Here is a 23120-nt window from a genome sequence, read left to right as displayed (position 1 = left end):
CAAAGGTTCCGCTGCGCAGTTCAGTCCAGATGACAGGCCGCGCGGCGAGGCAGGAACGTCCGAACCGCCACCGCTCAGATTGGCAACCGGCCCCGCAGCAGATTCGCCGACCAAGCAGTCATCGCCAGATGTCGGCAGAAAGGCCAGAAGGAACACCTGAAAGGTGAGGAGATGGCTGGCGTAAGAAGACCGCATTGTTGCTGTGCTGCCGAGCCCACTGAAGGGAGTGATGGGATGGGAAGCGCTTTTAGGCGGCTGTGTTGATGTTGCTTTCGATGCGATGGCTAGCTTTCGGGGGGTGGAGGGTGACAAGCGCCGCGCTGACGTGTCCAGAGGCGCACCGGGGCAGCAGCGCAAAGGTTCCGCTGCGCAGTTCAGTCCAGATGACAGGCCGCGCGGCGAGGCAGGAACGTCCGAACCGCCACCGCTCAGATTGGCAACTGGCCCCGCAGCAGATTCGCCGACCAAGCAGTCATCGCCAGATGTCGGCAGAAAGGCCAGAAGGAACACCTGAAAGGTGAGGAGATGGCTGGCGTAAGAAGACCGCATTGTTGCTGTGCTGCCGAGCCCACTCATATATATATATATATATATATATATATATATATATATATATATATATATATATATAAATATACCCCTTATTTACCGACTTATCGGTGACCCCAATGCCTGAAATACAAATCAGTCCTGATGTAATAGCGAATTTGATTAAATCCCTGAAACTATCATCGTCAGCTGGCTGCGACCAAATCAGCCCCAAAATGTTAAAAAATACTATCGCAATATCAAGCAAACTACTCTACCTGTTATTCACACAGTCGCTTAGCAATGGCGAAGTCCCTCACGATTGAAAAAAAAGCAAAAAGAATTTCCATTTTTCAATCCGGTGATAGATCAAAAGCTAATAACTACCGACCAATTGCGCTCACCAGCATTCCGTCCAAACTTCTGGAACACGTGATAGCATCAAATCTAATCCCCCCATCTTGAATAACTGAAATACTTTTATCCGCTTCAACACGGCTTTCGTAAGGTTCTGTCATGTGAAACTGAACTTGCCTAATTCCCATACGACATCCTTCAGTACATGAACGATTGCTTACAAATTGACGCCATATTTCTCGACTTATCAAAGACATTTCACCGTGTTCCCGATAATCATCTACTCAATAAACTTGCCTCCCTAGGAATACCGCAGACATTACTAATCTGACTTGAGCACTTCCTGAAAGGCCGTGTACAGTTTACATCCGTCAACTGTCATAACTCATCGCTAATTGACGTAACATCAGGCGTCCCTCAGAGCTCTGGATTGTCGCCGTTATTATTTCTCATATACATTAACGACCTCCCAACTAACATAAAAACAAAACCTCAACTTTTCGAGGACGACTGTGTCATAACGTTATCAAAGGCCCTGAGGACACCAGTAGGTTGCAAAATGACATCGCCACGGTTGTATCATGGTGTGAGCACTGGCATATGCCGCTTAACTTAAGCGAATGTCAATCCATGTCTTTTCTCGTAAGCGCAGCTCTGATAACAGCACATATCGTATCAGTTCCACTCCCATTGCTCGAACGTCATTTTATAAACACCTTGGCGTCCACCTAACATCAACTTTATCATGGCTTACTCACATGAAATAATATGCTCGCAGGCTTCACACAACTCTTGCTTATTTACGGAGAAATTTACAATCAGCACCACCCCAAATCAGACAGCTCGCCTTCCAGACCTATGTTCGTCCAAAACTAGAATACGCTTCATCCATCTGGCACCCTCCACAAGCATACCTCGCTAATAATCTACAGGCCATCCAAAACCGTGCAGCGCGATTTATCATGTGACAGTACTCACGTGAAACCAGCATCACAGCACTAAAACGAACTCTTTCCCTCCAATCACGCCAAATTATATCACGTCTCTGAATCCTTCATTCTTTTTTTTTTTTACCGTCCTCACAACCAGCACCCTCTCCTGCAACCTCCCTCAAGAATGTCCCGTCGACGTAATCATAGTCACCCGATAAATCTGATTTTTGGCCGCACTGCAGCAATGAGTAACTCTTTTTTTTCCAGATGCAATCGCCCAATGGAATGCTCTACCGGACGTTCTTGCTTCATGCAAAGATCGTGAAATTTTCTGAGCGAGACTAACGAGTCACCTTCAGTGTTCTATTTGACAATGCGCACTAGTCTGCTCTTGTATATTTTGTTTGATTGTTGCTTTCGTTTTCTTTTTTTGTTTCGTTTCTTGAACTGCTGTTCGTATGCTGTTATAAAATGTTATTGCCCCCGCCCTCGGGCCTTTAAGGCTTCAATAAATGAAATGAATTATATATATATATATATATAGGTGTATTCGGATCAGAACTATAATATTTGGTGGCCAGATGTCTCTACCAAAAGGCACAAACTGTAGTTTAGCTAGATGTGCTGTAGTTTTTTCTGAAAATTTTGTATATCTCTGAGGGGGAAAATGTCTTTTGTAGATTTCAAAAAATTGCAAGTTTGGAGACCTGCTGTAATCAGAATAATAAACCTTACTGAATATTTCCGTTTTCTTTTCTGCGCATGCAGGGCCCATATATCAGATGAACCAGCAGACATCCTACGCGGACCTGTCTCAGATCTATGGTTACAACGATCAGGTCGCAAAAGTTGTGCGCAGATTCCGTGATGGTGAGTACGCTAGGGATTTTGGCAATCATGATATAGGCAACTTAGGTCGGTAGTGGTTGTTTCTCATGAAGGAAGTTTCAACGTACCAACTAATAATTTGTGTCAATAGTTCTCAGCCACGTGACAGAAGCAGAGCCACGAAAAAAAATTGTGAGACTTGGACCCTTGATGTGTACAGGTCTACTGCTGAGCCAGGAGCTGGATGGCGCCGAATACCTTCCAGCCAGTATCTTTCCTTACATCGACAATTGCAGTTTACCTGAAGAGAATGCCTTCTGTGTTCAATCTGGTACGTCCATCATCTGAATTCCCCGTCCATTCTTTCCAGCGCTGTATATTCCTATGACTGGCAAACAAGGCTAAATGGCGTCAAGAAGATATCAATGTATCCGCGAATACTTGCATGGTGGGTGTGAGAAGGCATTTTTTATTTAAAATCATATCTTGTCATGGAATATCTTCCAACGGATGATACCTCTTCAGTAGGCAGTGCTGTCCCCCACATATGAAATCAGTAAGGGCATAAAAGTGATATTTATTAGCACGATAGCATTAAGACCCCGCGTCGCAGTAAAGCCGGTGAGGGTGTTCCAGTTGTAACTCGAAAATCAGGAGAAACTAAATGAACTATTAAAATCATGCGGAAATTCGTGAAGTCGAACGCGGTCCCTTCGCAATGCCACGCAAGCATGCAACCACTCCGCCACAGAAACATTGCTTCGCAGCAAATAAAAGTGGACCTAATGTGTGCATTGGCTTGTGAATGTCGGCTAATGTCAAGTACGTCTAGAAGAACACTTCCGCTTTGCTTATTTGCGATGCGGCACTTACTAGAAACGTCCTTCGATCATACGGCGCTGCTGCAACTGATGGCGGGATCCGCATCCTGATTCAGTCATACACATCCATCCATCATCATCAAAGCATTGGGGTTTAAACGCTATCGCGTTGAACTCCTAAATGCGAAGCTTAAGCGCTCTTCAATTCATTTTGCTTTATTCGTCACGAAATGTACTGAAAAAGATTCTCTGTGCGTCATTCCCGCCGAAACATAATGTTAAAGCATGTTTGTGTACTGTGGGGCATGACGGATTCCGAGCATCCAAGCTTCGCCGTACGCAGCATAGTCATGTCTGATGAATAATGGGAGCTTGGTGGTCGAGCCGCTGCGGAGTGTTAGTGCTAATAAAGCGCCTCTGATGAGGCAACACATGATCATTTCCTGTGCTTCCCTGTGCTTCATGTAGAGTATACCTCCACGCTGATTTTAAAGGTGGAAATGTGCAGTCACCCTTTCCAGCCACCTCCACATTTATTGCCCTCCTACATTCGTTCTCATACTTTTCCTGTCTTTTCCTCTCCTGCTTTTTTTCATCGTCCTTGGGGCTAATATATATATATTGCGGCTAAACATCCCGTGTGTTACCATATTTTTTTATAGCTGGTGTGTACGGCTGGGTGGGTAGCCATGCTTAAAAATTTCTGCCGGCTCCCTTTTTTGGGCTCAATTCTGGGCAGTCGGTACGGGAGCTGAATATGGCTTCCTATTGCTAAAGAATAAACAGTTATTGGAAAATAGGCGCGGTCACAATGCGTGATAGATCTCCTGTACACGCTCAACAGAAACCTGAATAAATAGCTTACAGTACATTCTGAAATGGAAGGCAAACCAGCCTCATTCTTCTTCTTATTCGTAGTAACCAGATGCTTGATTCAAATTTGAAAGGCCTAATTCTTGGTTTTAAAATATATGGTCAACAAATAGCAAAATAGATCCAGCTGCTCGAGCGGCACGATGAAGCACAGTTTGAGAAGTTCGGCAGTCATGTAGGCATAGCGAAATCTTGGTGTAGATCAGCTGTACATGATAGTACCGGACGGTAACCTATAGTGGCTGTACAGCCACCATAATCCTGCATAAACAATAACAAAATTGCTGTAAGGAATGTTGTTTAGCAAAGAGACGCGGTCGGCCCAGTACTATTCAAAGTTTCTTCAGAGGAAGTATTCCGAGACTGGGAATTAGAACAGTTAAGGATAAGAGCGGATAGAGAATGCCTCAGTAATCGGCGATTCGCTGATGACATTGCCTTCCTAAGTAACTCAGCAACCTGGCACCTAGCTGCCAGGTTGCGATGCGGCAGTCTAAACCTGGGCGCCAGATCGGCGTAATTTGCATTGTCAGTGAATATGGCTGAAGTTTTATGTCAACAATTTTCTGGCTTCTCTGAAAGAAATGTTTGGTTTGGTTTGGTTGATTTGTGTAGTATAACGTCTCAAAGCGACTTAGGCTATGTGAGAAGCCGTAGTGGAGGACGCCGCAAATTTCGACCACCTGGGGAGCTTTAGGTGCTCTGACATCGCACAGTACAGGGGCGCATAGGTTTCGCGACGAGTGAAAAGTTGCCGCTGAGGCCAGGATTCGATCCCTCATCTTCAGAAACAGTAGTCGAGCGCCGCAAACATTGCAACGCCCTAACGGCGCTCGAAATGTGTTCCTTTGTCTTGATCTTCATGATCCCTTATTTATTCATCCAGTCGAGATGAGATTATGAATGTGTAGGATGGTAGAGGTTGCGTAATGTGGCACTACTGCGTCACAGTTGTCAGCAAGGTGTTCTTTAAAGGCACAATCTGTGTAAGTTTTGCGGCAATGACAACTCTATAACACATTTTCGCATTGCTGACAGTTGAAGCATTCACGGGGTCAGGTATGTATGAGACATCTGTATTTAGGTACCCAATTTCTGTTTCTTCTGGTAGTGCGGTTGAATGTAAAGTGTGTCAGGTGTTTCGTAAGAATCTATTTCCACCATTGCGAATGGTGCTGCTCTGTATTTGTATTATGATTTGTTTAACAAGACCATTCAACATATATTTTTATGATGTGTAAGAAGGTTGAGGAATAAACCACTACTCGACATCCATGCATAAGTGTACAGTGATAGTCGCAGCAACATTCCTAGTGGTTTCAAGATTTATGAACTTCACATTATTATTATCGGCCGGACTCTACCCAAAGCAGGGCGAAGGCCTGCCCCAAAATCCTCCAGTTAATTCATGTTACCTGCATCCAATTGACTCAAGTGAAACAATTAACCTATAATCATGCCACCTTACGTTTGCACCGACTGCTACACTTTCCTTTCAGTGGAGTTCAGTGTGCTACCCTAAGCGACCATTTTTTATTCTCTTCAACCAGCATGCTTTGTCCTTGGCCATTTATTCTTCTCGACTTCTACTAGAATGACATCAACACTAATTATTTTTCTAACAAAAGGTACACGCTTACTATCTCCTAACGTTACACTTACCATTTCCTCCTCATGTCCTTCTGCGTTGTAGAACCTTTTTCGGTAGCCTGCAATTTACAGCCCCATAGGTGTGTATAGGTAAGATTCAAATATTATGTACTTACCTCTTGAGCGATACCGATAAGCAGGATACGTTTTTGGGCGAGTTAGTTTACGACGATGGCGAGGTATGTGGGCAAAAAAGACGATCACGACAAAAGAAAAGACAGGTCGGAACGAGCGCCAAAAATGGGCAAGCTGCTAGTCATAATCTTCGAATTATTGCCAAATACGCACTATCCCCATCTTATCCTCCTTGTTATTTCCCTTTCATGGTTCGGACATGCGGTTACTACTTGCCCTATGTAGAAATATTTGCCTACTACTTCCAGTGCTTCTCTACCTAACGCAAACTGCTGTTCCTACCCAAGGCTGTTAACCTTACCTTATTCTTCTGCGTGTTGATTTTCAGGCCTATTCCTGTTTTCCTGTCTAGTTCATAGATAATTCCTTGTAGGTCATCCTCTGAGTTACTTAGGCAGGCAATGTCATCATAAAGTTTGATTTGATTTTTGAGGTTTATCGTCCAAAAGCGACTAAGGTTACGAGACACACCATAGTTAAGGCCTGCGAAGTTTTAACCACCTGGGTTCATTAATGTGCGCTGACCTTGCACAGTTGAAGAAATATCCGGAATTACAGGCAAGTTCGGTCTTGGTGAGCCAAATGAAGCTGGGCAGAGGCTAGTAGAGTTCTGTCAAGAAAACAACCTGACCATAGCGAATACTCATTTTCAACAGCACAAGAGGCGCCTGTACACATGGATTTCACCGGACGGTCTGTACAGGAATCAGATCGATTATATTATTAGCCGGCAGAGATGGAGAAGCGCTATACAAGCAGTAAAAACAAGGCCTGGGGCCGATTGTGGCACCGATCATCAGCTTCTTGTTGCCAAAATTAAGCTTCGATTGAGGAAAGCGCAGAAAACTAGAAGGCCTTTCAGGTATGATCTGGATCAGATTCCATTAGAATATGCTGTGGAAGTGAGGAATCGATTTCAAGAATTAGATCTAGAAGACAAAGAGCCCGAAGAGATGTGGACTGATGTTCGTGATATAATACAAGAAGTTGCTACTAAGGTAGTTCCAAAGCAAAAGAAATGCAAAAAAGCAAACTGGTTATCTGAAGAGGCTTTGCAAATAGCTGAGGAAAGGAGGATGGCAAAAGGTATGGGGGAAAGAGAAAGATACAAGGTGCTCAATGCGGATTTTCAGAAAATAGCAAGGAGAGATAAGAATGCCTTCCTGAACATACAGTGTCAAGCAGTTGAGGACAACAGCCAATTAAGGAACACAAGAGCTCTGTATAAGACAATCAAAGATATCAAAGGAAGCTTCTGTGCTAAGCTGGGCGTGATAAAGGACAAACGAGGCAAGGACCTCACTGAAGCCTCAGAGATAAAGAAGAGGTGGCAGGAATACACAGAAGAACTGTACAAGAAGGACCCGGATGTGCAAACCCAAGATAGGACGGTTGTGATTTCTGATCTCGAGCCGGGCATCCTGAAGAGTGAAGTTGAATGGGCCTTAGCCAGCCTTGCTAAGAACAAAGCTAGCGGAATTGATGGTATTCCAGCTGAGTTGCTTCAAAACCTCAACCACGATGCTGTTAACACACTGCATACATTATGTCAAAAGATTTGGACAACCCTGCAGTGGCCACAGGATTGGAGGAGGTCAGTTTACATCCCCATTCCAAAGAAAGGCAGTGCCAAAGATTGTTCCAACTACCGCACGATCGCGCTTATTTCGCATGCTAGCAAGGTGATGTTAAAAATCCTGCAAGGTAGGCTGCAGCAGTATGTGGATCGGGAGCTTCCGGACGTGCAAGCTGGGTTTCGCAAGGGCAGAGGAACTAGAGACCAAATTGCCAACCTTCGCTGGATCATGGAAAAAGCAAGAGAGTTCCAGAAACCCATTTACTTCTGCTTTATTGATTATGCGAAAGCGTTTGACTGCGTAGATCACAGCAGATTGTGGCAAGCTCTCCAAGAGATGGGAGTTCCAATTCACCTCATCTGTCTCCTCAGGAACCTTTATGAAGGTCAAGAGGCCACAGTCAGAACTGGGCATGGTCTTACTGATTGGTTTCCGATTGAGAAAGGGGTGAGGCAAGGCTGCATACTGTCGCCCTGTCTATTTAACCTATATGCAGAGTGCATCATGAGGAAGGCCGGTCTGGACGAGTCTTCAGCTGGAGTGAAGATTGCTGGAAAACGTATCAACAACCTTAGATATGCGGATGATACCACTTTAATGGCAGAAAGTGAAGTGGAACTCAAGAGACTTCTGATGCGCGTACAAGAAGAGAGTGAGAAGTTTGGGCTTAAACTGAACATTAAAAAGACGAAGATCATGGCGTCTTGCCCTATCAAGTCCTGGAGCATCAATGGACAAGAAGTGGAAGCTGTGACAGATTTTCTATTCTTGGGTGCCAAGATTACCTCGGAAGGAGACTGCAGCCATGAAATTAGGAGACGCCTGCTTCTGGGAAAGAGAGCAATGGTTAGCCTTGACCGCCTAGTAAAGAGCAGAGACATTAGTCTACCAACCAAGATCCGTATAACCCGTGCTATGGTCTTTCCAGTTGTGATGTATGGATGCGAGAGTTGGACTGTGAAAAAGGCTGACCGCCGAAGAATTGACGCGTTTGAATTGTGGTGCTGGCGAAGACTCTTAAGAGTTCCTTGGACTGCCAGACGATCAAATCAGTCGATATTGTCGACCATAAACCCTGACTGCTCATTGGAGGGTCAAATTCTAAAGTTAAAGCTCAGCTACTTTGGTCATCTGATGAGAAGAGAGGAGTCGCTGGAGAAAGATTTGATGTTGGGAAAGGTTGAGGGTCGCCGGAGAAGGGGTAGGCAGCGAACGCGATGGTTAAATGGCATTCTCGAGGCATTGCAGATGAAGCTATGTGATGTTAAGAAGATAGTGAAAGACCGGAAAGCGTGGCGTGACATGGTCCATAGGGTCACGAAGAGTCGGACACGACTGAACGCCTGAACTGAACTGAACTGACCTTGCACAGTACGCGGGCGCCTTTTTTTGGCCTGAAAGTAAACGTGGCCGCCGCGGCCGGAATTCAATTGCGCATGATTGGGGACAGCATTCGAACACCCTAATCACTGAACCAGAACGGCGAGGCAGTTTTAGAAGTGTCGCGAGCCTAAATGTCAAGGGACTGTATAGATAATCACATCTTGGCCCGGAAAAGTAGAATGGCAGAAGCCTTGGCCTGCAAAGCTGCTGCTTTGAATTCGTAGCAGTGTTGTTCTGTAGAGAAGCGTATGCTTCATCATGGAATCTGAGGCGTTCAATTAGAAGCAAAAATCATTTATATTGACATTCGTGAATATTTCGAGCGTTAACTAGAATTCCGTTCGCCTTAAGCATTCAGGCTCCCAGGGGAGAAAATCTTGGAATTGCAACGATTGTGCGAAAATTAAATTGATTGAGGTCATTCCGCGGCGGAAACAGCACACCTTCGCTGCGGGGCTATGTGAGTCTATTGAATGAAATATGAAAGCCGTACTCTGCCGTGACTTATAGCTTCTTCGAACGCTGGGACGAGGTCTAGGATTTGCACACTGGCCGCATATGGTGAGGCGTGGAGCAAAACGGTTAGTATTTTTCTTGCTACTTCATCTTAAGAGCGCGGTAATTGTTTGTGTGCTTTTTCAGAGGCTAGGATCATAGCGAAGTTAGCAGCGTCTGCAGAAGGTTAGGTAGGGGAATGGGATTAAATTTCCGGTGACGAATTGAAATTAGCTGGCAAAGTATAGGTTTATTTTAAAGGTGCTTGAGAAGTCTTTGTCTTAAATAGTGCAGGAATGCTGACAGTGATAGGCCAGGAAGTAATGAGGTTCGAGGCATCATTCAAGGGTATTAAGTTTCTACATGTTGCCTACTCGCACGAAGCAGCTTGTATACTGAGCACTAGAAAGGGAAACTGGGTAATTATATCCACTTTATCATCAGTGCCCATACAATAAGGAAAAAGTTGGAGATGGACAAAACACTCTGTTCTATCTGTATCGTTTTTCCTGTTTGTGTGCGCGCTGCTGATACAAATAGAGTGCTACCTCATACATCACCGCAAACAAGTGCTGCTCTACTTCCGTAAGGGTATTGAGCCATTCAGTGTTCTTTAATACTCGCAACAAGCAGTACATTCATTCCAGGCAGTGCTAATATGAAGAATGTAAGACTGCTCAAGTCTCTATAACACGTATCCATGCTGAAATATAACCATATTATCTTGTCAGAAAACTATGTCACGCATAATGCCTGAAATGAATATAATTGTAATATTCTGTAACCTTTAGTAAAGGTGAGCCAAACACACAAATGACTCACTATAATAAAGCGAAGAATTTTCTTTAAAGACTATTTATGGCAGGATCAAAAACCACCATTGATGGTCAGTAGGCACATGACCATCAATGGTGGGTCATGTAGGCACATTGGCTTTACTGAAATACTAGGGGGAGTGATGTGTATGTGTGCAGCGGCTTAGCTCGTGCTTAATATTCTGGTAAGGCTGGCAAAAGCCGTGAGTGTTGTTGAGAAACAAACATTGAAACAACCATTACCACTATCGCATCGTACTCTAGAGGCAGAAATTGTGTTCTCATTGATTGGTTTGATTTACTTAATATTATTACCAAAATGCAACACTCTACCTGCTTTAAGCGAATTACGTTCTCTCACATGTTCAGTACTCCTCGGAATCAATGAAACTTCACATTCGTTGTATTAGGGATGGCTGTGTCAGTGGCATAAATATATTTGTTTGGCGTAATACACAGTGTTCAGCACCAGTTCAGCTTCTTCAATATGTCGGACACGAGCACTGCAATGGGATCACCACATTACCAATTATTTATTGTAACATGCATGGTATCATTTTGCTCAGGTCACCTTCTGAAGATATTCGATGGAGTTTCATTGTAGATTCGCCACTTGCTTTCGGCGTTTGAAGGTGCTTCCAATCTGATTTCGTAAGTGGCCATTCGCAGAGGCTTCGGCATATAAGTATGGCTTCGCTCCTAGTGATATTATCTCGGTCGGTTATATGAGCATGATGTCTTCTGCAAATTGTATCTTGGCATTTCTCAGGGACAAACCCAGTTTCTGCCGATCCTTGAATAGGATGAACTATCATCCTCTTTGGAATCTCTGTTTGTACCTTTAGCTTCGGATGCTTCTTATCTGTTAGTGCTTTTTGGTGTTTAACTCGAAGACATCAAACTAACGCCGCCTCTACCACATTGCATGTATATTTATTTGCTTGTGCATGCACGCTCACAAGCTATGGCTTCTCGTATTTGCCACTGCAGCAAAGGCAGCCAAGCTAGCGCAGATTCTGTTTCGTAAGGCACGGTTCTACCTGCGAGAGTAAAAGTGTTGACTTAAACGGCAGTTCAACAACCGGGAATTTGGAGACATGGTGGGTTTGTGTGAAGCACATTGTGGGTGATAACACCACAATAGGTTGAACAGAAGCGTGTCATCTATTTGAACGGCCACATAAATGGTCACGCGACAAGCTTTGTTAATTACCTGACTAAAAAAAAAAGAGAGAACCAGTAATTTTGCAAGACCGACACGGACAGACGCTGCTGAGGGGTTCTTTGGGCGGCTAGAGTACACATACTAGCAGAGTGTATGTCCCTATTTGCAATAAAGCAGACTTCATAGAGTGAGATCTAAGACAGTTGTCTAGCATAAACTATGAGCATCTGCTTGTTTGCCGGGTTTACATTTTTTTATCAAGTCCAGAGGGATGTTAGAAAAGGTGTAAAAAGGTGGAAAGGAGTAGGTACAGCTGCGATAGGCTAATTAGGTCACCTCACAATAAGAAAGGGTGGTTAAGTTGCTTAGTTCAGATTAATCTCTGATGATTTTTAAAGTTTTGAATAGCGTCTTTAAAAGGCATAGCATCACGAGATCGGTGCAGGCACACTCTTATTTCGTATCGTCCAATCAGAGAACCTAGGTGATCCTGTGTGCATTAATTGACTGATTAAAACACGTTTATTGACAGCCCTGTAGAGCACGTTTGCTGCTGTTATCTGTGCGGGCATCTGGCCCCACCACATCACGGCAGCCGAGGAGCGCGCTGATTAGATTCTCCGTGACATCTGCCGTAAATCTAGGCTCTGAGGCCTAACCCAGCAAACTCTCCAAGCTTTACACAGAGTATAGAGACGGTCGCATTGTCGAGAGACAGTGGAAAGTTCCAGTCGATGTAGCTGGTCGGACGGCTGACAGTTGGAATATCGGATGCATTGAAGACATCTAAATATGAGCCTAGTTGACTTCTTGGGGACACACTGCATCCACTTTAGGTAACAAAGGTGGAAGCATCCGTCAAAATCTTGAATGATGATACCATCACAAAGGCAACTGTCATTGATATAATAAGTGGAAACTGCAGATGCACAAGAGGAGCATTTGGTTTGGTATCGTTTAAGGGGTTTAATGACCCACTGCGAAGTATCCGCGATAGACGCCGTAGTGCATTTCTCCGGTTATTTCGACCACCTGGGGTTCTTTACATGCACTGATATCGCTCACGGGCGCCTTGTTTTTCGCCTGCAACGAAAAGCGGACGCTGCGGCTGGGATTCAATCCTTGAGCCGGGGGCCAAAATTAGTTTTTATTGGCAGCGTGCGCTTATTTGAAGACTAATAGCTGTAACATAACATACTCACATAATGCATGCTTTTCAATCGAGCTGCACACGTACCAGCGATATCAAGTACCTGCTGCTCGTCTTCATAGGAGATGTTCGCGTCAACCAGCAGCCTGGACTGCTGTCAGTGCAGACACTCTGGATGAGAGACCATAACCGAATCGCTCGCCGACTTGCATGCATGAATCCGCACTGGGACGACGAGCGCCTTTTCCAAGTTACCAGGTGAGAGGGAGAATTTCGAGCTAAAAATTAATTGGGAATGATTAAGCGAGTACCTGTGTGGGACAACGGGCAAGGAGCATTGCTCTGAATAACGTAATTTATTTCCATAAGTCTAAATAGTCATTTACAATAGTAATGTAGATCGTGACCATTTGTGGACAGAAACAGCTCTACATTGGCGTGCTCCTTACATTCCATGCACGATAGACAGGCTCCTAATATCATCCTGACCGCTGCCTGATGAAGGGTGGCAGCTACTGTATACAAATACTACGTTATTATTATTATTATATTTATTATTAATACTAATAATATTATTATTAACCTATTATTAGTATAAAATATATGAAGTTTAGCAATGAAAATCGATGAATTGGCGAGAAGGGCCATTTATATATTAACACTTACAGGATAGAAAAACGTCCAGGGCACGAGAAAAGCGATTCTGGCGCACAAGACTTACGTTATTTGTCCATTACTAGGCTTGATTCGAAGTCGAAGCAACTCTGACTTTCACTTTGGCATCTGGTCTCAGACACCGATTAGTAAATGAGCTGTTAGCTTTGATTTCTGATAACAGGACACGGCGTCAATGCTGCAAGCAATTCATATAAGAAAACCACAAGTACTTGGCAGCTTACAGATCTTGTCAATAAAGATTCACATAAGTTGCTCAGCATCGTTCCCTACAAATCCGAACTTCCAAATCATCCAGCGATGAACTCAACATACAGATTTAACCCAGGAAGCGCACCTGAAGCCGTCCGTAACTTTGATGATTCTTTACTAGAATAGGGTAACGTTCACAGCCGCAGGAATGACACTACGTGTGTCACGTCTGAAATGTTCTCTGAAACTGCCGGAAGCAGTAGGCAAAGATTGTACATTGCGTTAAATCTATGCCTAGTTACGTACAGTGAGGGTGTTGCAGAAACACTCGTATTTTGCTTAGGTAGATCCAAGCTTTAGTAGACAAAAGGTTCCTCCTGCACTGCATTACCTGTCGCGAGGCATCTCCAGTGAACACATCTGCTCTTTCACACTGTGCTGCAAAAAATGCGGGACCGGTCTGCGAAGCTTTTAATGTCCTACCTACGCGCAGGTGCGTGAAATAAAAGATGAAACATTAGGAATTTACACGGAATGAATATAAACGACGTCGTTTCCGTCCGTGAGCACTGGCCTGTCCGTTAACCACAGGATGTGCAAGGTTAGAAACGTCTGTCGTATATGGTTCTTGACGTTTGTCTTCTGTTGCTCATTTCTCCTTTATTCTACAATAAAGAAAAATATGAGTCAAGGTATTTGCGTTTCAATACTGAAATAGATTTACTATATATTTTGAGTTTAAAAAAAAAATCCTTGTTATCGCAAACTGAAGCATTCATTTGCATCTGACCACATAGTTATATGCAGAGGTCTTACGAGTTCCAGTTATTTTAACGCAATTTGTTGCGAACGCCTCCAAACCGATTAAATTTCGGCCTTTGTTAAGGTACGGCTGGCATAAGCAACAACGTACTCTGGGTTGCCGGGCTTTCGTTGTGCAAGGACAGCGCCGAGACCTACACCGCTGGCATCAGTGTGAATTTCGGTAGGCGCCGTAGGGTCAAAATGGCGGAGAATCGGAGGCGACACTAGAAGGCGCCGAAGTGTCGAAAAGGCCTCATCACAGTCGGATGTCCAAGACGAAAGAATGGCGTCACCGGCAAAGAGATCAGTCAGCGGCGAGATGATCGAAGCGAAATTGCGGACAAAGCGACGAAAATACGAACACAGCCCGATAAAACTACGCAGCTCCTTTAGAGAAGTTGGGCGTGGAAACTCAGCTACTGCACGGAGTTTCGCAGGATCTGGACGAACACCGTCTTTCGAAACAACGTGTCCCAATATAGGAAGCTGGCGAGCCCCGAAGCAGCACTTTTTCAAATTTAGTTGCAGGCCGGCATCAGTCAAACACTGTAGCACACGCTCGAGAAGGTCCAAATGTGACGCAAAATCTTTTGAAAACACGACAACATCGTCCAGGTAACAAAGACAGTCATGCCACTTGAGTCCGCAAAGAATTGTGTCCATCATGCGCTCAAAGGTGGCCGGCGCGTTGCACAATCCAAACGGCATGACGTTAAATTCATAGAGACCATCAGGTGTCACAAAGGCGGTTTTTGGGCGATCGTCAGCTGCCATGGGTACCTGCCAGTAGCCCGAGCGAAGATCCAGAGATGAAAAGAATTCGGCACCTTGAAGGCAATCGAGAGCGTCATCAATACGTGGCAGGGGGTATACATCTTTTCGCGTTATCTTGTTCAAACGCCTGTAATCGACACAGAACCGTATAGAGCCATCCTTTTTCCTCACGAGAACAACTGGAGAAGCCCAAGGGCTGTGCGAAGGCTGGATGACGCCACGGTGAAGCATGTCATTAACGTGCTCAGTGATAACTTTACGTTCAGCAGCCGATACCCGATAAGGGCGCTGGCGTACCGGGGCGTGCGTACCGGTGTCGATGCAGTGAGTGACTACGGATGTGCGCCCCAAAGATGTCCGAGGAAGGTCGAATGAGGAACGGAAGCGCTGCAGCAACCTGACGAGCTGGTCGCGTTGATCTGCTGAAAGGCTGGCAATCAGACAGCCAGAAAAAGCTGCAGTGGAGTCGTTGTTCTGTACCGAAGCGGGCAAGTCAATAGCATCGAGTTGCAGTGGGGTTGGGTCTTCTGAGACGGCAGATGTCGTAGCGTCATCACAGGACTCGACATGACCAAGACGTTCTCCACGAAGAAGCGTTGACGGACAAGGCGACGGGTTAGAGACGTATATGGCGCTGTAGCCACCACAGAAAGTGAGAAGGGCGAAAGGCAGGACTAAGCAATGGCGACGATTAGCGGCGTGCGTCGGAGTGAACAGAACTGTCGAATCAGAAAAGCCGGCGCAGGAAACGGGCACGAGGACGGTAGAGCAGGCGGGGATGTCAGTATCTTCGGCCACAGTTATCTTATCGACGTGGAGCGGTGTGTCAGATGAGGCGGCCGGCGAAAGCGGAGACAATTCGATGCTGGCTCGGGCACAATCAATAATCGCATGATAGCTGGTGAGAAAGTCGCAACCCAGAATCAGTTCATGAGAGCAGTGAGGCAGCACAAGAAATTCGGCGACGTACAAAACACCCTGAATGACAATTCGAGCTGTGCACGCCGCAAGCGGTTGAATGTGATGTGAGCTGGCAGTTCGGAGAAAAAATTTCGAAACAGGCGTCGTAACTTTGCGAAGTCGGCGGCAAAGGTTGGCACTTATAACAGACACAGCGGCGCCAGTGTCCACAAGAGCGAGAACTGCGACGCCATCAACAAACACTTCGAGAACGTTGGTAGGGGAAGACGGAGGACTTGTACAAGTAGAGGAAAACGCAGTTCTTGCCTCCGGAACTGCGGCTGTTAGTTTTCCTCCGGGCCAGCAGGAGAGCGACGGCGCAGCGGCGAAAGGGAACGACGGCGGGGAGACGGCGATCGACGGGAGGAGTGAGAGGAGCGGTCAGGATAATTTGAGTCCGTAGAAGTGCCAGCAGGGACAGGGGGAGGGGAAGGTTCAAAGTTTGCACTGTAGTTATAACTGTACAGGCGGGGGCCATTGCGGTATGACTGTGTGCGCTGGCGACAAAGCCGGGCGACGTGGCCAGGAACGCCACATGAATAACAGATCGGGCGCTTGTCGGAGGTCCGCCATGGATTGTTGACCGGACGTCGAGGAGGCAGGTAAGGGCGGGGCGGAGGTGGTGGCGGTGGTAACGGCGCAGCATACGCGACAGGGCAGGGTGGTGGTCTGGCGGCGACAGCGGCGTATGTTAATGGGGCTGTCACAGGCGTAATTTGAGAGCTTGGCGGTAAAACTTCTGCAACTTGCTCCTGGATGGTGCGTCGAAGTGCAGAATCTATCGATGGGGTGGTTGCGGCAGAAGCAGGGAGGAGCGATAGTTGGCGAGCCACTTCCTCCCGTATAAAGGCCTTGATCTCGGGAAGGAGGGAAGGTGGTTGAGAAGTGAGACCGCATGCTGTCGGAGGTACGAATAACCGATCGTTCACGAGAGAACGCCGGGTAGAAGCTCGTTGCCTTTTGAGGACGTCGTAACTCTGACAGAGCTGAACCACTTCGACGACTGTTTGGGAATTTCTGGCCGTCAACATGTGAAATGCATCGTCGGAGATTCCCTTCAGGATTTTGGTGATCTTGTCAGTTTCGGACATACAAGGATCAACACGTCTACAAAGGTCCACAATGTCCTCTATGTAGCTGGTGAACGTTTCATCGGGATTCTGAGCGCGGGCTTCGAGGCGTTGTTCGGCGCGCAGTTTGCGCACAGCGGGGCGGCCGAACACCTCGGAAAAACTCGTTTTGAAGCCCGACCAGGTAGGTAGGTCGGGTTCGTGGTTGCGGAACCATAAATTTGCTACATCGGTCAGGTAAAAGAGGACGTTGGCTAACTTCGTGGTGTCGTCCCACTTGTTGTAGGCGCTTACGCGTTCGTAGGAGGATAGGCAATCGTGTACATCTTGGTCGACGGCGCCACTGAAAAAGCTGGGGTCACGCTGGCGAAGCCCACCAGAGCACAGGATGGTAGGGGAAGCTGTGGGATCAGCCGAGTGTGAAGTGGCGGTCTGGCTTGTTGCCTCAGGCATAGCGGATGGCGGAGCGAGTGTGCGGCTGCGAAGCTCCAGCGTGAGGGGAGGGAACGAAGAGCAGCCTCCACCAAATGTAAGGATGCGTTGAAGCTCAGGTCGGTGTTCGGGTCGACCGTTTAACTAGCGCGTCAGTCTCTTGCGTCTTCGTCTTTTGTCTGCCGTCTTCTTTTTCAGCACGCGCCTTCCGACATACGCTCGTCGTCTTTGTCACTGTCGACAATCACCGAGCGTTGGTGTGACACTACACAGTGCAATGTGTGCAGGCGTACCTGGCTAGCCTTAAGCCAATTCTTTGAGTAAATGTTATCCCTTCATTACATAGGTTGGTAGGTATGAGGAGTTTCCGATTTAAAAAGAAAATAGCTCTGGTACCCCAAGCTCGCTTCCATTCGTATGTAATAAAAATGTGCAGCATAGTTTGCGAAGTTTTGCTTTGAACATCTTAATATATATCGGAAGCGCCAAATGTGTACTGTGATCTTGCATTCAATGTCTCTTGAAAAGGGCAGGTTTGTAAGATCACCTGTGTTTCAGCGTTGAGTCTGAAAAAGACGTTGCTGTGCAGTTGCAGAATGCAAAGGTAGCCAGACTGTCTCTGATAGTTAAAGTCGGGTAGATAGCACAGCACCTGGGTTGTTTCAACATGAACAACTGAGACATAATTAGGCTATTTGAATGCGAACACATCATACAGCACTTCTGAGTCCGTATTCAGTGCGCAGTCGTTTCGGTTTTCTTTTCATATATCGCGGCCTAATATATTCAGCATCTTATTCGAGACTTTTCATTAGGCACTAACGCCAAACGACGGGATACTAACGCCGAAAGGGCGCATCTTAAGAATGTTTACCTGTGAAATTTGAGAACAACACTGTGTGCGGCAGTTTCTTTGCAAATGTTTCCAAATTCATAAAGTTCGTTCTTTTAAAGTGATTACGTGTTTGTTCCAAACCTGACCGGCGATATTCGGAGCTTGTCGCTACGAAGAGAAGAAATGGCGAGTCAGCACAACTAGGTAGCGGTCGTAGCGTAATTGTATTGGAGGTTTCTTTTGTGTTTCACGCAATTATTCGGGGTGTCGATAATTGCCAGCTTCACTCGCTGCGTAGGCGCTGCCACCGCGCTTCCCTGTTGCATTTGACCCTTAATATTTCTACACCAACAGTATGGAGCCCAATGGCGCGTTTGGCAGGTTATACGCACAATATCGCGTTCACTAGGTGCTCATTTATTAGGCGTAAATCAATTACCTCTTATGGCCTATGCGCTGTTTGCCCGCCCGGTGTGCGGAAAACTTAGGCATAAGCTGCCCTTGCGATATATATGTGTTACAAAATTCTATTTCCCGGCCATATTTTCGCCCACTAGTTTCTATATTTGTGGCTACTATTGAGCGATGACAAAGGCAAGTGCAACAACAGCAACGCTAGGGGAACTCCCGTGCAATGAGACTGGGGCTGCTTCTGGATAAAAAAGAATTGTTTTGACGCGATATTGAGAAATAAACAACTGTATTGATACATCAATGCATAACAGGCAGAGATAATACTAAGGAGCAAAGTTGCTGGAGGAATGCATAACGTTTATCTCAGCGAAACCGAAATTTCGACCTCCGGTGAGTACATGGCTACAAACCAGAAATTACAGAAATTGCAGCAGTTAGGACACTCGGCTCTTATGCTTAATGATGCAGGATGTAATACCGGCAGCGGCAGCCGCTTTTCGATGGAGGCGAAAAGCCAGGCGGCTGTGTGCTGTGCGATGTCAGTGCACGGTAAAGAACTGTAGGCGGTTGGCATTTCCGAAGCCCTCTATTTAGGCGTTCTGGAACTTCTGTAAACGTGTGCTGTACGATATACTATGGAAGGAGAGGGAAATGTTTGCTTTGTATGATTTAACGTCCCAAAGCAACGTAGGATATCAAGCGTGCTATATTGAAGGGCTACGGAGTAATTTAAATCGTCTGCGGATCTTCTATGTGCACCAACCCCGTACAGCACACGGACGCCACATCGGTTCATCTCCATCAAAACGCAGCCCCAGGCAGCTGGACTCGAACCTCGGTACTACAGTATACTAGTCTGGCGTTGTTCATTATTGGGCTGCCATAAATGTTCACAGGTGAAGTTTTGCGGACGTGCTCAGAGCCTATCTGGAACGTTCCTAATTTACAATTGTCAAGAGCAAGTCTGGATCCTCAGTGGTGGCAGCGTTGCTTTGGTTTCCAGTTGTAGCATTGGAATAATACAAAGCCTAGCAAAACGAAAACTGATGTTGAAGGCGTCATTAATCCAGAGCCATGGGGCGCGAAAGCGCACAACCAGGCCGTGTCCGGTGCCAAGTCCATGTCCTAATAAAACTTCTTCGTCATTCACCTATTTAGTACCGCCCTGCTCCGGTGGCTCACTGATTATGCACTAACCTAGTGAATATATAAAAGCGGGATCGAATTACGGCGGCTGCGGCCGCTTTTTGGTGGAGGGGAAAAACAAGGCGACGGTGAACTGCGCACGTTAAAGATCCTCAAGTTGTCGACACTTCTGGAGGCGGGAAACTACAGCGTCCGTCATAATGTGGATTGTTATGATACGCTTAACCTCATAAAATAAAACCAGACTATTTCACCTTATGATAGGAGGGTTTGCTCGCTTAACGTGCTTCTAATGGCTCTAGCACCAATAAACGTAATCCAGAGTAATCGTCTACTTCAGTTTATTCGTATACGCCGGAAAACAAGTGTTTTTCGTTTTCAGTGCTTATGTGAGACTTCAAGAAGCGCAATTTATTTCAAAAGAAGGTATGGCAAAGACAATGTATTTACATTATTTTTCGTATTGCTGCGTGCTAGAGCGTTCAGAAGCAGAACAAATTTCGTTTCATTCGTAAGTAAAACAAAATGACCTTCAGTTGTGTGTAATTCCTACGTAAGAAATCGTACATTAGCGGTGAGACACATAAATTACTGCATGAAATATTCCTGAGCAATGTCAGAGGAGAAGCCTCATTTTGCATGAGGAGCAAACTTTCAACACGCAAATTGGGTGTGTCTCGGTAGCTCTGCCAAGATGAAGACAAGGCCACTTGTCGAAACGTTGTCTCGGCTTGCGAACTGAGGCTCCTGCTCCATCCTTCTTTAGTACTATTTCGTACTGTGTAGCCATCTTCGTTCTCTCGTCATGAATTGCTGCATAATATCTGGGTTTCAGCTCCAATTTCACAACGTTTTCTCACCGAACCCTTCTACCCTGCAAACTATGTGGCCATCATGGGTGGCATTCGTCTGCTGGCTACATGCACAACAGTATTAATCTGTTAAATTTGAAGCTGTCCACGTCGCTTAATGCACTGAGCCAAAAGATGCCAATTCAAGCCATTGACTAGGGTGAGCATGTTTAGGGAGAATATTGCACAAAAATTAGCTACATATTTCTGCTAAGTGTTTGTCCAAATTAATGCAAGCGCATACCTGGAACTACTCAAAAAGCTCTATTTGAGCCTTAATAATAGCTGCCAGCGCAAACGCAATGCATTCCCTGGTTTGTTCTCTCAGGCGGATCGAGGAGGCCCGCTACCAGCACATTGTGTTCTCCGAGTGGCTCCCGTGGCAACTGGGAACTAAGGCGATGGATGAGTACGGCCTCTGGCCAAAGAATACTGGTTGGACATCGTACAAGGAAGGACTAGACGCCACGCTCAGCAATGAGTTTGCGGCCGCACACTTCCGCTATGCACACTCCAACATACCCGAAGGGTACTGGAGGTGTGTGCCTCACGTCTGACTTCTCCAAGAAATATTTTTAATGGTCGATAATAATTTTTACTAGCAGCCCCTTGGTACAATTCTCGAATGTAATGAAGCTGGATGAAACAGCATGTATTCAATATGTGATCTATTTCCGGATTTAGTTTGTTTTCGAGATGATATAACAAATGCAGCTAGAAAAAAGTTGAAGTTCACTTATTAGTAATTGAATTCTCTTTTCCGTTGTCTCACAGTGATGACAGGCCCGAGCTGTGCGAAAATATGCACATTTACATTGCACATAGCAAGTGAACCACGTAAATATAGAGAACGAAATAATACGAAAGATGTTTTCAGAAAACGCCTGAAGGATTCATGCAATTCTTCAACAAATACTATGAAAATCAGTGTAAGGTGTACAGTAAAAGCCGAAAAGGAATTAAAACAGCGGTATAAAGTAGTTAAAGTAATTCTCCTAACAATATAAATTTATACGTATCCATAAGGGCTCATTTCAAAAACGGCATATGAACATCAGGCGATTACTAAATAGACTTAGAGGTGTGATGTTTTCTCAATAAGAAAACAATTCACTCACTATGTTTAGTTTATATTGTCAATTGATAATTTTCCGGCTGTTTTCAAACTGTGTGAGAAAATCTGAGGAAATGACATTCAGATGTAGGTATTTCCTATAAGAACTATACTTTAAAAGTAAATGTTCCAATACTGTCAATACTGCATATATCGCATACAAGCTATTCTAGTTGCAATTCTAATCAGGAGCTGGCCTGTCCTGAAAGAGGGGGCGTCAGTAAAGAATACAGAAAAATCAACGAAATAAATAGAGGCTAATGTTATGTGCGAATATCAGCTTTTTAAAATCGCGGTCAAGGATAGAAATGAAACGCAAATCACGCACTAAACATGCAGGTATAGGGCAAGAGCTGGTACATACGTTTAGGAACCGCGTTGAGTAACGTGTAGCCTATGTTCTCGCGCCCACTTTATTTCTTGATGTTATAAAAAAATGTCCCGAAGAGCCATTTTGACGAAAGGTGTGAAATTTTGGAAATGTTGAATGGCTTTAAGAAGTGTTTCACAAAGTGATTTTTTTTTTGTGTGAAACATTTAAACTTTGGGCGAGCAGGATTCATCATCGGCCGCGGCCGCCGTTTTTGAATGGAAGCGAAACCCAAGGCCCCCCTGTTCTCTTGTATATCGGCACCCCGTAATGCATCTCGTTCTCGTGTGTACGAGATTGTTCCGAGCCCTCTACTACGACAGCGCTAATAGCCTGAGCTGTTTTGGGATGCCATAGCCCATGAAAAAGTTGAAGTCAAGTTGTGAACATTAACATTCTCTTTGTACAGGCACGCTGTAGCGATTTGCAAAGCAAAAATAAACGTGAACAGAAAGTAACCGCTCACAAAACATTGAAACAGCAGAAGCAAATTTTCAATTTTTCGCGTCAATTTTGCTCCACGGAAGAAGAGTTTCGTTCATTTCCTTTCAATTTGCAGGCTTTATTTAAGCATTCACACCTGTAAGCTTACAAGAGCGAAACTTGCTCGGTTACAAAATTGAGGACATTTTTTCATTCTTTGTGCCGTGTGGCACCTTTCTTCAGAATGATAGTCCGCCTTAATCCGCAACGTATCAAGCCGTCAGCATGCTTCTTAACGTTGTTGCACAGATACAATGAAGTAGGCACTGCGGTTCACTTATTTTGGACATT

The 23120-nt window shown here is 45.4% G+C and overlaps 1 protein-coding gene across 1 annotated transcript in view; it reads left to right on the top strand.

The window, feature by feature from the left end:
• The window catches only part of LOC146177978 (salivary peroxidase/catechol oxidase-like), an 82959-nt gene that overhangs the window by 41503 nt on the left and 18336 nt on the right, over nt 1-23120 (top strand). Inside the window, exons 6-9 of the mRNA XM_084581663.1 lie at nt 2586-2687; nt 2866-2976; nt 12832-12967; nt 21191-21400. Coding sequence (XP_084437789.1) covers nt 2586-2687; nt 2866-2976; nt 12832-12967; nt 21191-21400 — 559 coding nt within the window. The remainder of the gene's footprint in view (nt 1-2585; nt 2688-2865; nt 2977-12831; nt 12968-21190; nt 21401-23120) is intronic.

This window comes from Amblyomma maculatum, chromosome 10 (genome assembly GCF_055883805.1).
Source record: "Amblyomma maculatum isolate TAMU_Amacu chromosome 10, ASM5588380v1, whole genome shotgun sequence".
Taxonomy (NCBI): domain Eukaryota; kingdom Metazoa; phylum Arthropoda; class Arachnida; order Ixodida; family Ixodidae; genus Amblyomma; species Amblyomma maculatum.
The sequence above is the reverse complement of the archived record's forward strand: the minus strand, read 5'-3'. Positions and strand labels throughout refer to the sequence as shown.